This window comes from Schistosoma haematobium, chromosome 5, assembly GCF_000699445.3.
Source record: "Schistosoma haematobium chromosome 5, whole genome shotgun sequence".
NCBI classification, from domain to species: Eukaryota; Metazoa; Platyhelminthes; class Trematoda; order Strigeidida; family Schistosomatidae; genus Schistosoma; species Schistosoma haematobium.
The window spans coordinates 18766261-18789919 of record NC_067200.1 but is presented as its reverse complement, the minus strand read 5'-3'; the positions used below and the strand labels follow the sequence as shown (position 1 = coordinate 18789919).

At 39.7% G+C, this 23659-nt stretch overlaps 1 protein-coding gene across 1 annotated transcript; it reads right to left on the bottom strand.

Moving 5' to 3' along the window:
* Positions 1-979: 979 nt before the first annotated feature.
* Positions 980-16523, bottom strand: EME1 (crossover junction endonuclease eme1; the record flags this gene model as incomplete). Its single annotated transcript, XM_012940656.3, has 8 exons — positions 980-3360; positions 5425-5735; positions 8330-8512; positions 10435-10526; positions 12113-12240; positions 14828-15116; positions 16345-16422; positions 16461-16523. The coding sequence occupies 8 exons, from the start codon at positions 16521-16523 to the stop codon at positions 3158-3160; spliced, it is 1347 nt and encodes a 448-aa protein (XP_012796110.2). The 3' UTR covers positions 980-3157.
* Positions 16524-23659: the final 7136 nt, after the last annotated feature.

Here is a 23659-nt window from a genome sequence, read left to right as displayed (position 1 = left end):
AAACCGTTTCGTCGTATTGTGCGACTCCTCAGCAGTGCGCATCCATGATCCCGCTCGCGGTATTCAAGCCCTTCGGTCTCGTGCACGAACGATTAACCTACTGGACCACTGAGCTGGCCGTCATCCAATGGTGGTAATGTTTAACTTCAATCAATCCACGAAATTGCGAGACCATCTTCCATTGTACTGAGGTAGATACCTGTCTCTACCCGACACAAATTAGCTCCACTGGTCACGGCTTCTCACTAGAACTCCGAGAATTCCCTCACGAAGTTAGTCATTAGTGAGCACATGTTAATTATTAGTATAGGGGTTGTGGAGATTATTAAGATTTTGATTGATTGTCTACTTACAAGTAGTTTGAAGTTATGAAAAAAATTTAAGGACAGCTACTTGCACTTTGGATATCTAACCCGTACACATTCGTTCTATGTTAAGTATATCATTAGTACTGTATTTTTTTCTTTGGACACCACAAAGACTAAAGACATTAAATACTTGTGATAACTGATGACATTCAATGTAAGGATTTGAATGAACTAGGTTCCTTCTCTATTGATGCTCACTGAACAAGGTGTATCCGCAATAGTAATGAAAACTCGGAGACATTATTAAATTTACTAATCTTTCAACCTGTTGAATAATAACAAGATTAAGAGAGAGAGAAAGGATTGTGAATTGTTATTGTTCATGTCAAATTCGTCAGACTAATAAAACTATCCTTCATAAATGTCCAATATTCAGTCTGAAATGGGGATAAGTTTTGTTTAGAATGACACTCAGAAGTTTCACAACTGGACCATTTTAAACAAATAGCTCAACAGAATCAATAATAATCACCTTGAATCATCCTTCTATTCATTGTGTACAATAATATTAAAACAAAAGTTACCTAGTTTTTAATGGTACACTTAACCGTGGTCAATAAATGACGAATAACGTACACAGACAATTCAGTGGTGTATGGAATTGTCTTCTCCAGCAATTACTGTCTTTCTAAAAGATGGTGCATCAAGGATAAACTTCCCATTAAAGCATCCTCATCGATCATTTTCTAAACGAATATACAATCATTACATTGTAATAACTATCTGAAAGTAAATGCAAGCCAGTCAATAGTATGATATCTGCGCATTTAATCATGTGCTGATATAATAATTGAAGATCATTCACAAATTTGGAAGAAGTGACTTGAAGAAATTCTTAATAGATGTAACTTTGACAAGTCGATAATTCAAGCTTTACCTTTCTGTTCAAAGAAGGTATGCTCTATCTCATATTCCATTTTATGGTTTTACTCATCTGTACTAATTTTACGATCTTTTTAAATCCTCATTCATGAAATCAGCAACCATCCTTCTACAAATTATTTTCAGATTACTACTTCTAATTACCTTTAAAAATATCATAGAACTTATATTTGATGCTTAAAAACCATTGATAACCTTGTACGTATAGGATTATGGAAGTAGTTGACTTTCATTGAAATCTCGGAACGATCTAAGTTAAACCACCATTGAAAACTGTTGGATAACGGCTTAGTGGTCTAGAGGTTAAACGTTTGTGCACAAAATACAAGGTCTTTGGTCCAATTACCGCGTGCAAGAATCGTGGATAGGTATTATCATTGAGGAGTCCCATACTAAGATGAAGCTCCCTTTCAGGCTTTTAATGATGTAGCTTGGATCAGTTCAGGATTTCTTGATGATGCAACACCTCTATGTGTACAGAATTAAGTAAATGACATCATTGAAAAGTCAATACAAACCCAAGATATTACATAACTCAAATGAAGGTCATATGAAAAGCTGTTGGTAAACGTATGATTCGGTAAGTGTAATTCATATGATAAAAGTATTAAACTCTAACACTAAAATGATGTATATTAAACAAATAGTTTCAGTGATATTCAATTAATCATGTTATATATTGATTTAAGCACTTAAGTTTAATTGACCGAGGTTCACACAACTGGATATTATCATTTTTCCGTACATCATAAACTCAATTTTAAAGACCAAATGTAGTTAGCAAAGTCGAGCCAAAACTCCGTTTTGTCCTACATAGGAAATATTACAATAGATGCCCAAACTGTAGTTCGAAACCCCGTAGCTTTTGTCTTAAACGTTTAACATGTTAACCACTTACATACTATGTTCTAATAACCACTGACTTGTGCAACGAAGATGATTTGAATTTCTAGGTGTCGGATAATGGCCATTACGCAATTTTACCTAAATACTTGTAAAAATAGAGTCAATCCGCCTAAGAATATACTGCATCAAACGAAATTTTTAATAGCCACAATATGGAGATGAAAACGATTGAAAATCATAGCTTCTTCGCTTAATTTATAAAATATTGACCACTAAAACAACATACACAGCATAAAAATATCATTGCCTGCGAATGCTCTGGTATTGCCAAGGGTGGAGAGAGTCGACTCTCTCTCTCTCTCTCCAGATGCTCTTGCATAGCCATGCTTACATAGCCACTCCCGGGAAAGTCCTACCCACTCCTCTCCCACGGTAGGATTGTTGTTTACGAAATTGACAGGATCGGAAACGAATCTCTGGAGCTTTACCCGGGATGGTGGATATAGAAGATCCATTCATGGGGGTTGGGAAACCCTCATTCCAAATCAATGGTGCACATGGGCTCTAGGGTTCTGAGGGAACAAATGATGCATGAACCTATTGTTGGTCACCGGCTATCATGGGACTGCATCTCTTAAAGTTTCTCCATCAACTTGTGGATTAGACCTTTAGGTCGAAGGCTCTGGGTTTGGCCCTCTAAGAAAACCACCTGCTTCGATTTGGGCATCCGGGCAGTATTACATTACTTACATAAATCAAATGATGAAGTGTGACGCATGTGTATTTGGTGGCTCTTTGTGCCAATCTTTATGAGTTTAAATAAAAAATATAACTAGTCATAGCAAAATTTCATATAATGGAAATAAGAGAACTCTGTACACATTCCCAGAAGCTGAGATGAACAAATTTGACGTAAAACTGTTATCTATTTACAAGTTAACACGAAGTGTCATAAACCATTGAGGAGAATACTTGATGAGATAATAATAATACTACTGAATTTGAATTATAGTAGTACAAAATAAATTTGTTCGAAAATAAACAAATTGCATTCTCTAAACTTAATTGACAATTTCATCTGGATTCTTTGATGTGAATAATTTAATTAGACGTCTAGCAAATTCAGGACCTAAACGTCTTTTTGTTGATAAAACACCAACACCACGACGTATTTCTAAATTGGCTAATCCTATTTCAAATGGATGAATATATTTTTGTCCTGTAAATTGATTAGATGATGAAAGTGTTGCTTGATAATTTGTACCTGAATAGTATAGAACAGAAAAGTGAATGAAAGATCCATAACAAACATCGCTTTTATATTCAGTAAACAATGTGAATTGAAATACTCTTTTTGCTAAAGACAATTCAACAAAATGACATTTCAAGGAACTGTATATGATGTTCACTGTCTTATTAATCATCATCGACAGGCAATGTTTATTGATGTAGAAGTAGGTTGGAAGAAAGCTGACTAGTTCCAGTTCGTAAGATCACTGACTCCTGGGTTTCGGCTACACTAATAGATGTAGATTATCAGTATAGGATTGTGAAGATTATTACGTTTTTTGATTGAGATCATGAACCGATCGATGTTAGATCACCATTGAAAACTTGGAAGTACTGGATGGCCGTTTCGTCCGATTGTGCGAATTCTCAGCAGTGCGCATCCACAATTCCGCAAGCGAGATTCGAACACAGGGCCTTCAGTCTCGCGCGCGAACACTTAACCTTTAGACTACTGAGCCGGCCGGCATCCAATGGTGTTAATGTCTAACTTCAACCAATCCATGAAATTGCGCAACAATCTTCCATTATACTGAGGTAGATACCTGTCTCTACCCGATGGATTAGCTCCACTGGTCACAGCTTCTCACTAGAACTCCGAGAATTCCCTCACGAAGCTAGTTACTAGTGAGCACATGGTAAATGTAAATTACTTGTGATCTGTGATAATCATGACCAGTGGTTGGAAACTTTGGTTGATATGACTTAGAATCTTTCATAATGGTGTAGATGCATCCACTCTTAATATTTTTCTCGATTTTGAATTCCAGTATTTATTTATTGTCGGCAACACTGCTACTACAATATATCGATTGACTTTACTATTCATTTCGTCGCGCGAATTAGGTATGGCAATCTGGGTCAATACACATCTATGCCAAGTTCTAAGTTGATTGGACTAATTGATATGATTTAATGATTTAAACAATGGACGTTCATAACGTTTGATTTAACAAATAAAAAGCCCTTCTCACTTCATATACATCTGTTTGAAAGTTGGGTCATTAACTTGCATACAAAAAGTATGGTTCAGTACACGTGACGTATTGAGTTGTACTAGGCAGATAGTAACTACGCCTAGAGCCACTCTAGGGTTACACCACCGTTTCGAAGCCGATGTATAAGAGGAGGGTTAGGCATGGGGTTAGTAACCCCAAACCGTAAAAAAGAATTTTGCTTAAAAATCAATGACTACAGACAAAAAGACTTATGACACTTCATGGTGAAAGCCGAGATTCTCTAGATGTCATGAGACCAATGAACTCTTCTGACAACCAGAGTAACAATTAATATAGATAATATGGTATATCCAAATAATATGTGAGACTAAAAAGAACATTTAAATAGAGGAGGAAACGAAACAGTAGTTCTCTCTCTCCCCAAAAAGGCATAGCTCATTTCCCTTAATGTACACGGATTTTTTGCATGATAATATTCATTTCTTAATGATAAAAGTGAAGAAACATTATTTAATGGCTGGATAAGTTGAATGAAAATGTGATTTAACATTAGAATAGGATAATGTAGTCATATAAGTAATATATGTATTTCTGAGGTTTTGATTAGGAAGGACAATATATTAATAGAAGGTTTCTTTGTTTGTTGTACTCGTTTTGTAACTGGTTAGTGGGGTTTGAAGGAGAACGTAGGCTTTTCTAGTCATTGGTCTAATCATCATAAGGTGAACTGGTTTATTAATGGGTCCTACAATCCGATCGTGCGAGCAATATAATAAAGAATTCCATGTTTTTAACAGAGTGGCATTTAGTTAGTATACTAAAAGAATTCCAATTAATTCATTCCACTGAGCAAGCCAGTGTCTGTTTGAATTTAATAACTAAATAGATCACGCGTTGGACATTTTAAGTATAAGATACTGGGTTCAAATTCCGGTGTGACTATCAACACAGGTGCAGGTACATACAACTGACGAGTCCCAATTAGGGCGAAACTCATGCCCTGGGCCCCACTGCTAGCCACTACATAACTCTGCTTATAAGTATTTCAATTTGTTTGGAAAACAGGGACAGATCAAATTTACCTTGATTGTTTGATTGACTTTCCGCTAATTTGCATGCATTATAGAATGATCTTATAGTTGGATATACCAAAGTTATAGCGTGAGCAATTTCACCAGTTAGTCCACGCCACTGACCTAGTTGACCCAGCCATACTCGACTAGACCATAAATGTAAATTTTGTTCTTGATTAGCAGTCAGTGATTCTGAATCATTGTTTATAGTAATTGGTGCTTTACCAGGACCACGACCACGCGAAGCACAACCGCTCAAACCTTTGTGCACAGTATTTGGTAGAAATGATAGTCCTTCATCTCGTTCTAAACGTCCTTGCCTATATAATAGAAAACAAAGATGGTAGAAGGTAATGGCATTTATTCATCTATTTCTATTAGCTTTCTTACCAAGTGTATATTTATGTGTACTTAGCTAAAAACCATATCCTTTATTTATTTATTTATATGATTTAAACACGTAAACATTGGTATAAGGAACCACCAAATACATATGCACCACACTTCATTCGATTCGCGTGTGGGCTGTGATAATGCCTGGGTTCCCAAACCGAACCAGGTGGTTTTCTTAGTGGACCATTCCTCGAACATTTGACCTACAGATTTAATCTACAAGACAGTGAAGCAACGTCAAGAGATGCAGTCCCATCGTAGACGGTGATCAACAATAGGTTGACACACCTTTTGTTCTCTCAGGATCCTGGAGCCCATTTGCACCACTTGTTTGGAATGAGGGTTTTCCAACTCCCGTTGGTGAATCCTTTATGTCCACCAACCCGGTTAAAGCACTGGACCTTCGTTTTCGATCCTCTTAATTTCGTAAACAACACTCCCACCGTGAGTGACTATGTAAGCGTGGCCATGCGAGAGCATTTGGAGAGAGCTGACCCTCCCAACCCTCAGAAGTACCAGGGCATTTGTGGCCACATTCTGTAGACACTAGTACAAACTGAAGTAAGTGGAGCATAGTTCGAACCTGAAACTCAGTAACACAGTTAAAAGCCTTAACCATTGAGCCAATTGTTTTCAACTATCATAGAATGAAACAATTTATGCTGAGGAGTAATTTCGAAAATATCTTCAATCAAGAACTAAAATCACTGTCGAATAACTGTAAACAAAAATCCTGAAATTGATGATTAACTATCTTCATTGAAATCTACAACTTTCGAAGCATTTTGTCTTCAAGTGTTACTGTTCATTTAGAAAAATCAATATTTTACGCTTTTCAACTTCATACAGATGTAAAAAATAAGATGAAACAATGTCCAATACCCTGTTGACTTAACAAAGTCCTAAACATTAATATTAATCTGTGATAAAAGGAGAAACGGAGGATCAGCAATACAACGACAGGACAAACTAAAATATTCCTATGCGCCCCAGCTCTGCTAACGAGAGGGAGAAGACCAGATTCAGTTGGGGGGGGGAGTATATTCCACAAGCAGTCGGAAGCACGAACGAACAAACACACGAATCAATAGTGTATATCAAGTATAAAAATGTCCTTGGGAAACGTCACAAAATAGCATATTAAAAGAGGTAACAAATCAAAGCCATTTCAGGTTCTTCCAAGTGGGAAATACAATCTGAAGGTGAAAGTGGGCGCTTTTAGCGCAAAAATGAGGAATTCAAATTTTCAAAATAAAATTAATAAGTGATTTCTAAGGATCTAGCATCCTTAACAAAATGTTGATCAGTTCTTGGCGGCATAGAAATATGCATCTCGTGCGAATCGACCTCAGTAGAACCATTTTGATTAATTTATACAAGATGCAAATATGCTAACAAAAACTGTTTAAAATGAAGTCGTAAATATTAATAATTTGGATAACTCAAACCACATACTACTAATGATGATGATGTAAACATTATACTCATTGAATAAGCGAATGACTATCAGTGGTCTTGAGTGCTGTTGGAAGATTGAAATCGCTTCATATCTTTCTTTCTACCAACTGATTCTTTCTTCCTGTACTATGTCATTATATGCAATCTTTCTTTTATATATTACCACCACTGAATTAACTACTTCTATGAATCCAGTGTTCATTTTGTTGTGCTAATGAGGTATGGCAACTTGAACCGATGTACATATGTGCCTGGTCCTACGTTGTAGCTGACTGACTGAGTGACTATCAGAATTAAGCAAATTAATGGCTAACGAGTTGGGTGTATGCAGTGAGCTATAGGCTTTCAGTTTGAATGTGAACATCAACACCGGAATATCCATACATTCAGTTGACAAATCACAAATACGATGGGTGAGCACATCCTGGATTCCACTACTGACCATAATTCAACTATTCTGTAGGTAACTTCACATGTTATTGTTTTAGATCAATAGTTTGCTTTACATTAAGCAGAGCTCGGGGTGGTCAAACCAAAACGTGGCATCAGGCCTTTAAGCCATTAATCTCTAGTTTGAGCCATGTTGGTAGATGCAGGTTACTTGGTTGGGGTCCATGCGACTATTATAACCAATGGCTGGAGACTCTGGGTGACATGGCTCAGAATCGATCAAAATGGCGTAGGTGTATACACTCTTTGACTCCCCTTAAACTATAAGATTAAAATTGCTTTATATCTTTCTTCCTGTACTATGTCATTATATGCAATCTTTCTTTTATATGTTACCACCACTGAATTAACTACTTCTATGAATCTAGTGTTCATCTTGTTGTATTAATGAGGAATGACAACTTGGACCGATGCATATATGTGCCTGGTCCTACGTTGTAGTTGACTGATACATTAAGTAGAAAATAATTTGACAAGAGACAGGGAATTTATTGATGTACAAACAAGAATAACCAGTTCATGTTCAATTAAGTGATTAAAACAGTTTTCTGTGATTATAAACTGTATTTAAAACGACAATAAGAGGAATTCACTATAGAAAGAAGGATCTTACTTGAATTGCCTTTCCGCCAACGATCGTGTAATCGCATTTAAAATCATAGCAACATCATGTAAATTTGATGTGACACGAGTACTGTGTACATGCCAATTTAATTGTAGTTCAGCGCATAATTCATTAATTGACATATACGATGAAGAAATATTCTTTGATGATGATGATGACAAATGGTTGGTTCTGAGTGCGAAAACATGAAAGGGCAAACAAATGTAAATCAGTATCATTTTTGCAGTATACAATGGTGTGACAGTAAAAAGTGATCAGTAGATGAACAAATACTTCCAGTTGTTAAGCTCTCAAATCTGGTTAGCATTTAATGATGGATGAGATTTGTGTATTACAGTGACACTACTTATGAGTAACTAGTTTATTATCGTACAATTTCCTCGAAAAGATGAAGGTTTACAGCTTATTTGGCTACTTATGTTTCTGAGTTTTCCGAGAGAGATGGTTTGATTACGGGACCTTCATTATGTTTATGAATGATTTAATTATAGCTCACTTCAATCGAATGCCCTAGTATGGCCGAAGGCAGGGACAACCCGCTCACCTTCTGAAAATCCCTCATATGACCACGTGTATATAGCTACTATCAAGCAAACCCTAAATCACTACCGTCTCACGATAGAAGAGTTGTTTATGCAGGTGAAAGAACTGAAAGCGGGTGTCATGCGATTCAACAGGGTTGGTGAGTACGGAGGATGTACCTAGGAGAGTTAAAAAACTCTGATTCTGAACCAATGGTGTACATGGGCTCTAGGATCATGAGGGAACAAGTGCTGTATGAACCTATTTTTGGTCATCGTTTACCAGGGGATTGGATTCCCAGACGTCATCCCACTGCCTTGTGGAGAAGACCTTTAGGTTAAAGGCTCGGCGAGTAGTTCCCTAAGAAAATCACCTGCTTCAGTTTGGGCACGAATGGAACATATTGCTAACCCAATAAAGCGGCAATTGATACATGCAACTGTTTAACAGTAAACCTCAATGATGGAAACTAAAAAGGCAGGGATGCAGAGGAAAACGTGATATTTGACGAAGGCAAATCGAGACCGAACAACTCAATACATATAGTACTAAAAACATGGACTTCAGAAATGCAGAAAACAAGTAAACTAGAAGTGGTAACAGCCAACCAAAAAAGTGTAGATAGTGAAGAAATCAGGATTAGAAAAACTGTACCCGTTATTATCGTTAAGAAAAAAACTAACAATCGGTCACAAGATTAGATACTTTGAGATCTTCTCAACTCTATCTATCCTATATTTGTTTAATTCTTGGTGCTGATAGAATTCCGTCAACTAAATTACAATGTGACCACTAACCTGAATGATTTGACAAGCGACTCAACCGTGTTTCATCAGACTGCAACCGGTTATGACCACATTTCGATATGGTAAAGGTGACTATTAATTAAACTACCTAAGATAATCGTGTATGACCGATGGATATATCCGTTCTCTTAATGTTTTATACTTTTGATTTAACCATATTATATTCCCCCCAAACGGTCGAGGGTGGAGAGTCCGCTCGCCCTCTCCAAATGTTCTTACATGACCACGCATATACAGCCGCTGTCAGGGAAGTTCTAATCACCTCCCTCTCACATTGGGGTTGTTGTTTGAGAAACTGAGAGGATCGAAAACGAATGTCCGGAGCTTTAACCGGGTTGGTGAATATGAAACATTTACCTAGGGGAGTTAGAAAACCATCATTCCAAACAAGTGGTGCAAATGGGCTCCAGGATCCTGAAGAAACAAATGGCGTATGGACCAAGTGTTGGTCACCGGCTACCATGGGACTGTATCTCCTGATGTTGCTCCACTGTCTTGTGGATTAAACCTGTAGGTCAAATGTTCGAGGAGTGGTCCACTAAGAAAACTACCTGATCTGGGTATCCGGGCAGTATTCCAGCCCTCACATAAATCGATGATATCTGCTGCTGACCTCATCGTTGTTGTGTAGCGCATATGTGTTTGGTGCCCCTTTGTACCAATGCTTATGTGTTCAAATAAATAAATAAAATGTTATACTTTAAACATTATATAAATATAATCACTTAAAATTAATAAGATTGCAAAATTACAAATATAACTTACTTCGATTTAAAAGTAGGCCCTGTCAAGAAAATACAGGTAACTGGTCGTTTCAAATTCATTAAACTAGTACCAAACGCAATAAGATTTGCGTTCTATGGAAATAGGAGAAAAAGAATGACACTGATGATAACTGCAGAAAACATAAATGTCAATAATATTAAATCGACGACCATCTACATATATGTGGATTTTCAAGAAACATGAATGAAGACAGTAAGCCTAAATGGTTAAGAGTAGATTTTTCTATTAGAAAATAATTCCTAACTAGTGGTACAGGAGGATTGTGTAGATTACTGAGTTTTATAGTCGATATCACGGACTGATCTTAGTTAAACAACCAATGACAATTAAGAAACAGTGAACATCTTTTATCGTCCTAGTATAAGACTCCTTAGTAGTAATTACCTCATAAGGAATTGAACCTAAGACCTTGATGCCTCACAACAAGCAATTAACCCTTAGACCACTGAGTTAGTATCCGGTGGTTTACATACCAAAATGAAATCAATTCACAATATTGCACAACCATCTTCCAATGCCATCTGTAAGTAAATGCTTTACATCTGACATGGTTGAGATACCCTAGCCACAGCTTTTGATTGGAACTCCGAGAACTATCTTTAGAAATTGATCACTAGTTACTACATGATTATTATTAGCATACAGGGTCTTAGCTGTTTGTGGAATTAATTATCTAGTTGATTAAAATTTGGTACACGAAGAGCAGGATATCGTAACAACGACAAAATCACTTTCGTCTCACCACAAACTAAAAGTATATTGCTGAGACTCAACGTTAAGTGTCGAATTGTAATACATATACCTAGATATGGTGAAAAATGCTTTACAACTGTTAAAGTGTATAAATATGTATGATTGTTATTGTGGAGATTGCTGAGTTAAATTGAAATCCCGAACCAATCTAGGTTAGATAACCAGTGAAAATGTGGAAATACTGGAGTGGGAATCTGTGAGGAAACTACCCACCAAAGACAATGGGAAATGTTCACAGATTATCTTGAATTGATTCGAGTTAGACTTGTACACTACTGGACACCGACTAAGTGGTCTAGGGGATAAGTTTACGTGTGCGAGACTGAAGGTCCAGAGTTCGATTACTGAGCGCGGGGTCGTGAATTCACACTGATGAGGAGTCACATGTTAGTACAAAAAGGCAGTCTAGTGCTTTCAGGTTTTCACTGGTTGCCTAACTTAGATCGATTCCTAATTTCAATAAAACATGTATAAGTTGGTTATTTGAAATCGATACAAATCGAAGTGTTACAAGCCCCCTGGATCCAGTCATTTATTCTCAAAGTAAAAACGGATAACCGATTAGCAACAGCAAACCGATCTTTTATACTTCATACCGAAGATACAGCTAATCATCAAGAAGTAGGAAAGATTGATAATGGTGTAAATTTCGGTCAAAGTTGAGTATTTGACACGACGTTAAACTGGTTAAAGAAATGATGCAGGATAACCATGTAGTGTACATCAATGATTATTAATTCCATGCTTCTTTTCTTACTTGTGTTGATATGGTTGTCGTTTATATAGTTATGAAGGAAATATAACTTAATCCAATAGTACTGTGCCATTTTTCACGCTGCTACATCTACCCAGTTACCGTAATTAAAAAATTATGAAAAAATTCAACATTTTAGACGAAGTATACCTCGTGTACTTTCTGTTTAGTATCACTAGACGATTTGATGAGTAGATTTTTAATTTGATCAGCAGTTAGCAGAATGACAACTTCAGGTTCGATAAATGGATTAAGTTTAATGTTTAACATTTCATCATCTGCAATACAGATAGAATGATGAGAATAAAATAAGATAGACAAGAGATTTTTAAAAAAATAATGGAGGTTGATTTTATTGTAAACAAAAAGAATATAAGGCTAGTTATTGAGGTTTGAATTTGAACCCTATTAGGTTTTAGGCTTCAACTCCGCACTTCACGATATAATGTAGTCTACGTAACCCTACACAATTTCTTACTAGTGGTGGCCTAATGACTAAGATGTTCGATTTTAAGCCACTAAACTCATATACAAGGCTGGAGCCACGTACTTTGGTTTATGAAACTGAGTAGTAGTATCATTAGCCCTCATGTTTAGAGTGTAGCTCATATCCAAGTACCTGGAGAATGAGTTCATTTAAATTTGATAATCACTAGCTCTCATACTAAAAGGGTGATTCAAAATCAAGTGTCCATGATGTCACTACTGACTGCTAAGTTACACTTGCTCAAATTAGTCAGAGTACTTTAAGAAAATGATAAGCATGCAATCAAATGTGACTGCAATAAGTTACACATCACAATAATGATGTAGCTCATTTATTAAGTACATGTTTATGTACTCGGTTTTGGATAAAACTATGTTACTAAGCGAAGGCCCCTAAATGTCCTGGCATGGCCAAGGGTGGGGATAAACCACTCATCGTCTCAAAATTTCTCCTCATATGGCCACATGTATATAGCCACTGCCAAGCCGCTCTAATCACTTCCTTTTCATGGCAGAAGAGTTATTTATGCAAGCAACAGGATTAGTGAGTACGGAGGACCCACCTGGGAGAGTTGGAAAGTTTATTTATTTAAACACATAAACATTGTTTTAAAATGATGAGACAATTATATTTCAATCATATTACAAGCGGATGGAAATGGAAGACAGAAAAAAATAATCTTTGGAAACTTTAGATGATGCGACTCAAACTGGTGACAGAGATGCGTATGGATATATGTTTCACTCGCCTACAAAATCTCAAGCCTAGCATTACAACATGCCTTCCATGATCATACCAGTGATACTATTCCCATCTCTTTTATTTTCGAAACGCAAGGTTCTTCTTGCTCTATTTATGAAAATGAATACAAATCTATAGTAAATTCTACGTTATCGGTGATAAATACATTTAATTTCCATTCATCTCTTCAGATTCTGGAGTGTAGTTGCTTGTTTCATATCTATTTGCCTCCAAAACACCCTGGTACGACCGAGGGTGGGGAAAGTCCGCTCGCCTTCTCCAAATGCTCTTACATGGCCACGCATATACAGCCGCTGTCAGGGAAGTTCTAATCACCTCCCTCTCACATTGGGGTTGTTGTTTGAGAAACTGAGAGGATCGAAAACGAATGTCCGGCGCCTTACCCGGGTTGGTTGATATAAAGGATTCACCAAGGGGAGTTGGGAAACCCTCATTTCAAGCTAATGGTGCACATGGGCTCCAGGATCCCGAGGGAACAAAAAGTTCGCCAAATTATTGTTGGTCACCGTTTACTATGGGACTGCATCTCTTGATGTTGCTCCACTGTATTGTGGATTAGACCCTCAGGTCAAAGGCTCGAGGAATGGTCCACTAAGAAAACCACCTGGTTCAGTTTGGGAACCCGGGCAGTACCACAGCGCACACACACAAATCAAGTGACTTGTGTGGCGCCTATGTATTCGGTGCTCCTTTGTACCAATATTTATGTGTTCAAATAAATAAATAAAATCGTGTCTACTTATGACCTTTTCACAAGGCAAGCCCTAACTGGAAATCCTGGAGGTACAAGGAAAAGACAAAAACCAGAGAACACAAGCGCAGGGAATCGGAGACAGACATTGGAAAGGAGAGTTGAGGACAGAAGTGGTTTGAGAATCCTAGTCGGCGGCGTATGTTACATGAGGGGTAATAGGTGTAATCAAGTACTACAATTCACTTTCTATTAAACCGTCGAGTGTTAATATTTTTATATCCTGAAACAGAAAATCATACTATGGACTATAATTTTATCACGGCTAGGAGAACCGTATATCTTTCTCTGATCAGAAAGTAATTTGTTACCGTTGAAGTTGTCATCAAGTGTAAGTCGGCAAATCAGATAGTGATCACACAGAACATAGAGTAGACCTAAGCAACCGTCTTCACAGTCATTTTCTAGGAATGCACTGAATAGATCGAGAATAGTCTAAAGAATTTAGCTAATATATTTGGTCAAGAGTATACCTACGAACACTTACTGATTACTTAGTGAATACACTAGAAAAATGTGACTTTGCAATAACAGGGATACTTCATTAAGTCTAATAGTACCATATGGCTGTTTATGCCTCGTTTACTAGATCCGGGTTCGAACCCATGACGCAATAGCTAATAATTGAGCCACTGCTCCATTATCAGTTTCGGAAATATGTTATTACTTGAGAAACAATCACTAAATTCATCACAAACCCAAGTTATACTCAGAGTAAAAGCTGAAAAACTGCCACATTACAATTGAAAGGCAATCGAGATGTGTGTCGAGGGGAGGTACAAGCTTGTTTACTTCCAGAATAAACTACCATAATATTTGCTTAAAGTGTAAAACATTTGAAACGTTAAGATAAATATGATCAGACCTGTTGATTTGGATTCATTTTCTTTAGTCGATAAGTCTATTGTTGGTTGATAACGTGTCCAAGTGAAAGAAAACGAGATAGGAACAGAACCATTGAGACCACTTAATCTAACAGTTTTCGGTTGAATTAAAGGTGGCAATTGTTGCGAAACACTTCTCTCCAAAGGATCATTTGAATTAGTTAAATACTGTATTGTTGACGACTGCCAATTAGCTTCTAATTTCGATGTCAAGGATGCCAATAAACCAGACATTTGTAAGATACTTTCATCGAATTCACAAGAGATCAACTAGGAAATTTGAAAGATTACATAAATACAAAGTAAATAGAATTAACAACAAATTACTCACATAATCTCTCAATTGAACAAGTGTCAGGAAACAAGAATGGGTGCTCCAACAAATAACATGCTTGTTAGATTGAAATCAAGAATAAATATGCTTATAAGTTACTTAGTAAATAAATATAAGAACTAAAATTCGTTCATCATTTAATGGACTTATCATCTATCACGGCTAATTTCTAAGGTGTACCACAAACTGTCATATTATAGCCACAACCAGTAAGCTATATACATAGTATAATCTGGTACATATGTGCATACAAATGAGTAAAAATGGAAACATGACCTATAGGGACGTACCAAGTGGTTCGAAAAAAAAACACCAGTACTAGTCGAGGTAAATAACCTCTTATTTTATTACCTCAAATCAAACAAACATTGATTCACTCCTTCTAAATAACTTGATGATCGGAGACGACCAGTTACTTGGTTGCCGCTTCACGTGAGTGTAGGAAACGCTTACAAGCTATAGGAATCCGGATTTTCGGGATGATTTTACTTGTTAAAACATTCGAGGGGTTCCTTAGAGAAACGTGATAAAATGAGGAAAGCGAAATAACTACCACAAAGTTTTTCAAAAATAATAATAACTGGAACTATTATGAGCCATGACTTAAGAATCGTACCTGTAGGAAACTCTAGGTCGATAGAAATTTATGAGACGAGCCTGTTAGCAGTCCTGTACTATGTTGCCAAACAGCATTGAGGTTTCAGCTCATTTAGGCAAGCAGGAGATAGAGAAGATAAGTGTGTGACTGATCATGAAAAAAAGCCTCTAAGAATATGTAACTTAAGATTTTATATTTTATCTGATGTAAGTTTGTGATGAAAACCATAGCTCTAACTCCTTGCACTCATTTGAAACTCTATCTTGATTATATACTCTATGACTTTAGGGCTGTCTGGACGTTCACCATTGGCTTAGTGTAGCACATTCTGTCCAATATTTGTCATTGGGTGAGAATTATCTCGCAAAGGAATGTGAAGTTTACCACACTGAAACGGACGGAAAGTGTGGGAAACCAAGAACAATATGATTTTGGTTGGGAACTTTGGAGTGGATTCTGACTATCTGAAGAGCAATACCGAAATTATTTGCAATGGGTACAAATGTGTTTGCAGAATAATTAACAGAACAGAGTTTAAAATTAACACGACAATAACACAGACTCACGCGATAGGCATTGTTTGGGTTCTCTAACTTTCTTAGTAGCTGGTCTGCTTTTTTAACATGATTTTGTGGTTTTCCAATCTTAAGACAACACTTAAATCAATGGGTGACAACCATACCTGCTTACGCTTTTTACAGGGAACAACTGAAGAGTCTGTTAATATATTTGGTTCGTCAGCCATAGAAAATGAAATATAAGCTAAACATATTGTAGCATATGTAAGACTAGAAACCAACTAAATGGTTGACCTTCGAAGTCGGCGGGATTACATGTGTTGATATACCGCCGATGGGGATCTTTCAATAAACAATATCTCCAAGTTAACAAAGCATGATGCGGCTGAATCCCTCGCGCTTGTATTTTGATGTCAAAGAATAGTTTAATTCAAGGTGAATTCGCTCCTATTAAGATGGAAAAACGGTGTGCAACATGTGAATAGTGAGAACTTTTTATCTTGCTCGAGGTTTTGTACTTTTAATTAACTGAGGTCTTCTGTTACGTATACTTTTATAGATTTGTTAGTTTTTATGCGTATATCCGTTCTGTTCTACTTCATGCTATCCTTGTATTTCATAGAAATTTTAGTCCTCTCCAATTTGAATTTGTGACAGTTTCTCTGTGACATTCATATAATAGTATCTGGTATGTAGCGTGGCGTCGAGTTGAGATTAACTATGAACACCGCTACCAAGAAACGCGTGCCAGGTAAATCAGAAGGCGGAGGTTGAACGTAACCAGATTTATTTCGTTGGCGATCTCGTGGTATTGAACGAATACCGAGATCGTGCCAAGGAATGGTACAAGTGGAAGCAGAAGACAGGAGTACGTACGAACAGTACCAAAAACCGCGGAACAATGATGGAAGGTAATGGAAGCACAAAATGGCTGTAATTAGCACAGTTAAACAAAGGCACATTAAAACAAGCACTGGTACAGTTGGTTATAATAATAATTGTTTTTATTAAACCAGTCGTGTTCTCGTGATAAACGTGAGTCACTACAGGAGCCCTCCGCTAGAAAAGGTTTACACTTTCGATAAATAGCGGTTTGAATCGCGGGACTGATCGGCTGACGAGCGATTGTAGGACGGAAGAATTGGCGAACAGGAAAGCGATCGTTGATCGTCGAGTTGCCAACGAAGGTCGTTTTCGGAGAACGGTACCAGGAGCGATGTGCTGTATTTATTGCTTGAGTTGGCATGCCACACCAGAGTGGTTTGTATCCAGAATCTGAAGATTGCGTTCGTAGGGAAAGCGGACCAGAAACGCTGCCGACGTAGGACGAAACCACGTTGAGCCGAGGAACCAGAAGCGACCGTAACGACCAAGTTCGAGACCAAGCGTATGCCAAGCATTCGGAACCAAAATATCGACTGAGTGCGTTGACAAGAGCATGGGTGGCCAGTCCAGCTTTCGCCAAAGTTGACTGAAGTCGACGGTACCAAACGGAGATGGTCGAAAGCGTGGGCTCAGGAAACAAAAAAAAAGCAAAAAAGAGAAGAGTGTAGCATGCGTGTATCATAGGAATAATCCCACAGCGTATCGGTTGTTCACTGCGCGACTATTCGCGGAAGCGTACGGGCAACCGTACTCGGCGACCGGAACGTGAGACGGCAGTCTCGTTCGCGTCGCGTGAGCCTGCAATCTCATCCGAAGTCAAGGGCGGCGTGGTCTGCTGATCTGGACGTGAGACTGTCGTCTCATCCGTAGACGTTGCAGATGACGCGTGCTGTTGACTGGGACGTGAGAATGAGGTCTCAGATGTATCTAGCGTGGGACCTGAAGATGGTTTGAGGATCCCGCTGGTAGGTTTGCTAGGTCTAGCATTGAATCTCAGGGTATCAGATAGGGCACTGTCATCGACGTGTGCTGGTTTGAGATGATCAATGCTGACGATCTCGACGCGGCCATGTCGATCAACCTTGAAGGTCTTTTCGTGACGAGCGATCACGCGAAAAGGGCCTTCGTAAGGTTGTTGCAAAGGATTGCGTACCGAATCTACTCGTATGAAAACATGTGAACAGGTAGATAACTCTCGAGAGAGAGCGACCTGTCGATGTTGTATTCGAGTTGACACCGGAGACAGCGTTCGCATAAATGCAGACAGTCGATGGACGTAGTCTGATTTAGCGAAATCATGTCTGTTCCGTGGTGTGAAGAATTCTCCGGGCAGACGCAATGTCGTGCCGTATACAAGTTCAGCGGCAGAACATTGGATATCTGCCTTTAAACTCGTTCTGATGCCTAAGAGAATGAGTGATAAGGTTTCATACCAGTTGTCGTTTTCGTGTGCTCGAAGAGCACTTTTAAGTTGACGGTGAAACCTTTCCACTAAACCGTTTGAAGCTGGATGGTAGGCGGTAGTGCGTATGCGTTCCGTACCAAGCAGCCGAGTAAGTGAGGAGAATAGTGCGGGCTTAAATTGTTGTCTTCGGTCAGTCGTGACAGTCGAGGGACAACCGTATAGAGCTATCCATCGTTCTACGAAGCGGTGAGCAACTGTCTACGCCGTGATAGACGTGATGGGTATAGCTTCGGGCCATCTGGTGAAGCGGTCGATGCACGTGAGTATGTGATCATACCCGTGCGATGGTGGCAGTGGTCCTACAATGTCTAAGTGAACGTGATCGAAGCGAGCATCAGACGTAGCGAATGTACCGGGGGGGGCGGCTACGTGCCTGTGCACTTTTGATCGTTGACATTGTAAGCATTGCTTTGCCCACATACGAAATTCTTTATTCATGGACGGCCAGACGTATCGTGCAGCGATGAGGCGTAATGTAGCTGCGATACCTGGGTGAGATAATCCATGCAGGGCATCGAATACGAGACGGCGATAAGCAGAGGGTACGATGGGTCGAGGAAGACCGGTAGAAGTATCACATAGAATGGTGCCAGAAGTCGTGGCTAGAGGTACTTCCTGATACTGAAGGGACGTGGAGTGTGGTGCTTTTGTACAGCTGGGATCGTTTGCTTGGGCAGCGGCCATAGCGGGAAGATCGAGCACCGGCAGGGTAACTGCATTCATTTGGATTCGTGATATAGCATCGGCAACACAGTTCGACTTGCCTTGGATGTGACGAAGGTCTGTCGTGAACTGGGAGATATAGTCCAAATGTCTGCACTCTCGTGGTGAGTAGCGGTCAGACTTGGTATGCAAAGCATACGTTAAGGGCTTATGGTCGGTGAATAAGATGAATCGATGTCCTTCTACTGCGTGCCGAAAATGTTTGATGGCGCAGTAGGCTGCTAGCAGCTCGCGACCAAAAGCGCTATATCTCGTCTCCGTGGTAGTAAGGCGTCGTGAGAAAAACTCGAGAGGTTGCCAACTACCGGAGGTGTTTTGTTGCATGACTGCTCCTATAGCAACATCGGATGCATCAACCGCTATACTAAGCGTGGCTGATGGATCGGGATGGGAGAGAAGAGTGGCTTGCGCAAGAGCCGTTTTGATTTCAGTGAATGCAGTACGTGCAGAATCGTTCATTTCTAATCTGCGTGGGTTGCCGCGTAGTAAGTCGGTTAGTGGTCGTAACCGTTCTGCCGCGTGTGGGATGAAACGACGGTAGAAGTTAACCAAACCGAGAAAAGCCTTCAGTTCCTTGAGTGAGGACGGCACGTTGTACTCCTTTATTGCTTGCACTTTGTCCTCACAAGGTAGAATACCCTCTTGCTTGATAACATGACCCAGAAATATTATTTCTCGTTTACCTAACCCGCATTTGTCTGGGTTAACTACTATTCCATTATCCGAAAGGCGTTGGAATAATAGCGTAAGATGTTGATAATGTTCATCTACGTTTGATGATGCGATTAGCAGGTCATCAATATAGACGTGAACAAAATCGGGGTCTCGTACAATGCTATCGATAAACCTTTGAAAAGTTTGAGCAGCATTCCGTAATCCAAATGGCATTCGTAGGAACTCAAACAAACCGAAAGGAGTCGTGATAGCAGTTTTTTCGATATCTTCAAGAGCGACTGGGATCTGATGATATGCTCGTACCAGATCGATCTTAGAAAAGATAGTCGTGCCCTTGAGCGATGCCGTGATGTCGTGTATGTGGGGGATGGGGTAGCTATCAAAGCGCGTAACTACGTTTAGAGCTCGGTAGTCGCCGCATGGTCCCCAACTAACCCCATCTTTTTTGCGCACCATGTGTAGAGGAGAGGACCATGGACTGTGAGAAGGACGAATAATACCAGTAGCTAGTAAATTGTCAAACTCACGTTTAGCGGAAGCTAATTTGTCCGGTGCCAGTCGGCGAGGTTGTGCCGTGACTGGCGGTCCGCGGGTGACTATGTGGTGTACCACACGATTGGTCACCGATGGAAGCTCCTCGAGTGGTTTAGTGAGTACGGGGAATTTCTCGAATAAAGCGTGGAATTTATCGTCACGCGAGTAAAAAGTGCCGAGGATTCGGTACGCGTTCATGTGGGCTTTACAGCCCATGAATTTGCTGTTCGACGAAGTATCGATTAGCTGCAGCCTACGTGAATCAACAAGCAATTCATAGTGCTGTAGAAAATCGATACCTAGTATGGCTGTGGGAACATCAGCAATGATGAACGTCCACAGATACCGTCGTCGGTTGCCCAGGTTGACCGCGAGTTGTCGTGTACCGTAGGTAGGAATGACTTAGCCATTCACAGCGCGTAGTCGAAGCACTGTGGCTTGTGACTTGCTGCTACCTCGTGGTACGACAGAAACTTGGGCCCCAGTGTCTACTAGGAACCTAGCGTTTGTGCGATAATCGTGCACACAGAATAGGCGACCAACCTGGGGAGAAGGGCCGGCGAGTACGGCCGCTTTTACTCGCCGGCGCTGGCGTTTCCCGCCTTGTATGAGCATGGTGCTCGACAACGGCGGGCGCCAGACCCGAAGGACCTATGGAACCAGCACCAACTATCACTCGCTTCCGTAGCCGCCTTTCGGCGTGGCTTGGAAGATGCCCTTTTTGAGCGAGTGGTGACGGGTTTGCGAGAACTTGAGCGAGCTCGGCGGAGGTAGGGTTGGGGTACGTTACAACGGTCTCGAAAACTAAGACGTGTGTGAATACACCCGGCCCTGTCACCATGAGCTGAGGAATGACCGGCGTCCATGTCTACTTTAGGACGTGCCGTCGAAGCAACTACATAGGTGTCTCTATTACTAGTCCTCGCCAAAATTTTGTCTGCTATGAGGGCTACCTGGTTAAGCGGTGAGTCCTCGAGCAGTGCCGTCACAGTAGGTTGGATATGGGCTGGTAGTGACTCGAGCCATAATTCCTTAACTATCTCCGAGTCAGATGCTGTTGGTCCTGCAAGAGATTGCAGGCGCGTGAGGTGATGGCTTGGTTTAGCATCACCCAGGGGGTGACGTGCTAACAATGTCCTCAATCGTTCCTCCCTCGATGGGAGGAAATGTCGGAGAATTGCCTCTTTGAGGCGGTCATAAACATTAGGCACGTTAGAACTGAGGACAACCTCACGAACAGCTACTAAATGGTCCCCGGGTAATGATTCGAGAGCGTAGGCGTATTTTTGCCTTTGGCTCGTGATGCGACGAGTCTCGAACTGAGACTCTAATGCAGCAAACCAGACCTCTGGGTCGTGGGGGATGAATGATACAGGTCGAAAGTGAATGGCCTGTACGTCTGAGTCTATAACATTAAAAGTATTCTTGTCGCTATCCGTCATGTCGTGTATATTATATATTAAAAATTAATATGAAAATATACGACAGACGTGGATAGATAAATAATAGACTCACCGAATTGGCTTCTTTGGAAGATTTGACCCGAGGTTGAGGCGTGTTCCAAACTTTGGGATCACCAATTGTAGCGTGGCGTCGAGTTGAGATTAACTATGAACACCGCTACCAAGAAACACGTGCCAGGTAAATCAGAAGGCGGAGGTTGAACGTAACCAGATTTATTTCGTTGGCGATCTCGTGGTATTGAACGAATACCGAGATCGTGCCAAGGAATGGTACAAGGGGAAGCAGAAGACAGGAGTACGTACGAACAGTACCAAAAACCGCGGAACAATGATGGAAGGTAATGGAAGCACAAAATGGCTGTAATTAGCACAGTTAAACAAAGGCACATTAAAACAAGCACTGGTACAGTTGGTTATAATAATAATTGTTTTTATTAAACCAGTCGTGTTCTCGTGATAAATGTGAGTCACTACAGGTATAACAAAACCAACAACAATAAATGAATTGGGCTTGTCTGTATCAGTAGTTAAGTTTCGCATCAAGTATTTAGTGGCCTGAGGGCTGACTCCTATTTTGACTGACGAACGAATATTCTGTGGACATAAATGTGCCACTCATCTCCTTATATTTCACTCAGGTTAACCTCGGTTATATGACCGCAGTAATAAGCAGTCGAGTACGGATGAAGTAGGACGAATTTCTTTCAGGGATTAGTTTGCTCAGACAGACACTAAAATGAAAAACGAGGAGGTGAATAAAAGCGGAGAAGGCGAACATCCCAACTGCGTTTTACTACTTATCACAAGCGTTAATATAGGTAGAAAAAGAAAATCTGTATTGTGACATAGAGACCGGAATTGGATAACATAATCCGTGACAGGCATAAACACAATGCGCATATGCGTAGAATTATTAGGACATGAACATCAGACATATTTACTGATGGTCATAATTTCCAATGCAAAGAATTGGGTTATTGTGAAGGTAAGTTGAGTCAACGTTCACATGCTGTTTGAGTTATCAGGGTCTGTCAAAAGGCTAGGATAAAGCATGCAAGTTTGTAGCAGTAATATACGCTACAAATGTTAAGCACTTCTGTGGAAGATTTAAGGCAACAACCAATCATTCCTCCGGTTCATATCAGATCACTTTGATAAACAACCATCCGGTGTTTTGTTAGCAAATGTCTTGAACTCCGTGTGAGGATCACCGTTAACATGTCTATAGAAAAAAACAGAAGTCTTTAACTGTCTGAGAAGTTCAGGAAGGGAGTTGAATGAGTTGATTCTGTTGTTGAGAATCGTTTATACCAGCAATCAGCCAATCACAAAGTCGAATATGCAGCTACTCACCGAAAAAACACTAAGAACCTTGTGTCTAAAGTTGTGGTGTAATATATCTAATAGTCTTAATCGAAGCACGAGCGTATCTGTTGAACTGTTCTCTTTCATATATTTCTAATGACATTATGTGAAAATGATCTGTTATTAATCTTTTTAGTTTGTTGGGCGAAAGTTGGATAGATTTGTCAGGACATGAAAGACACTGACAAACTATAGGCTTCTTTACCAATAACAATTATGGAATGAACTTGTAGATCACGTTGAGCACGGAGTT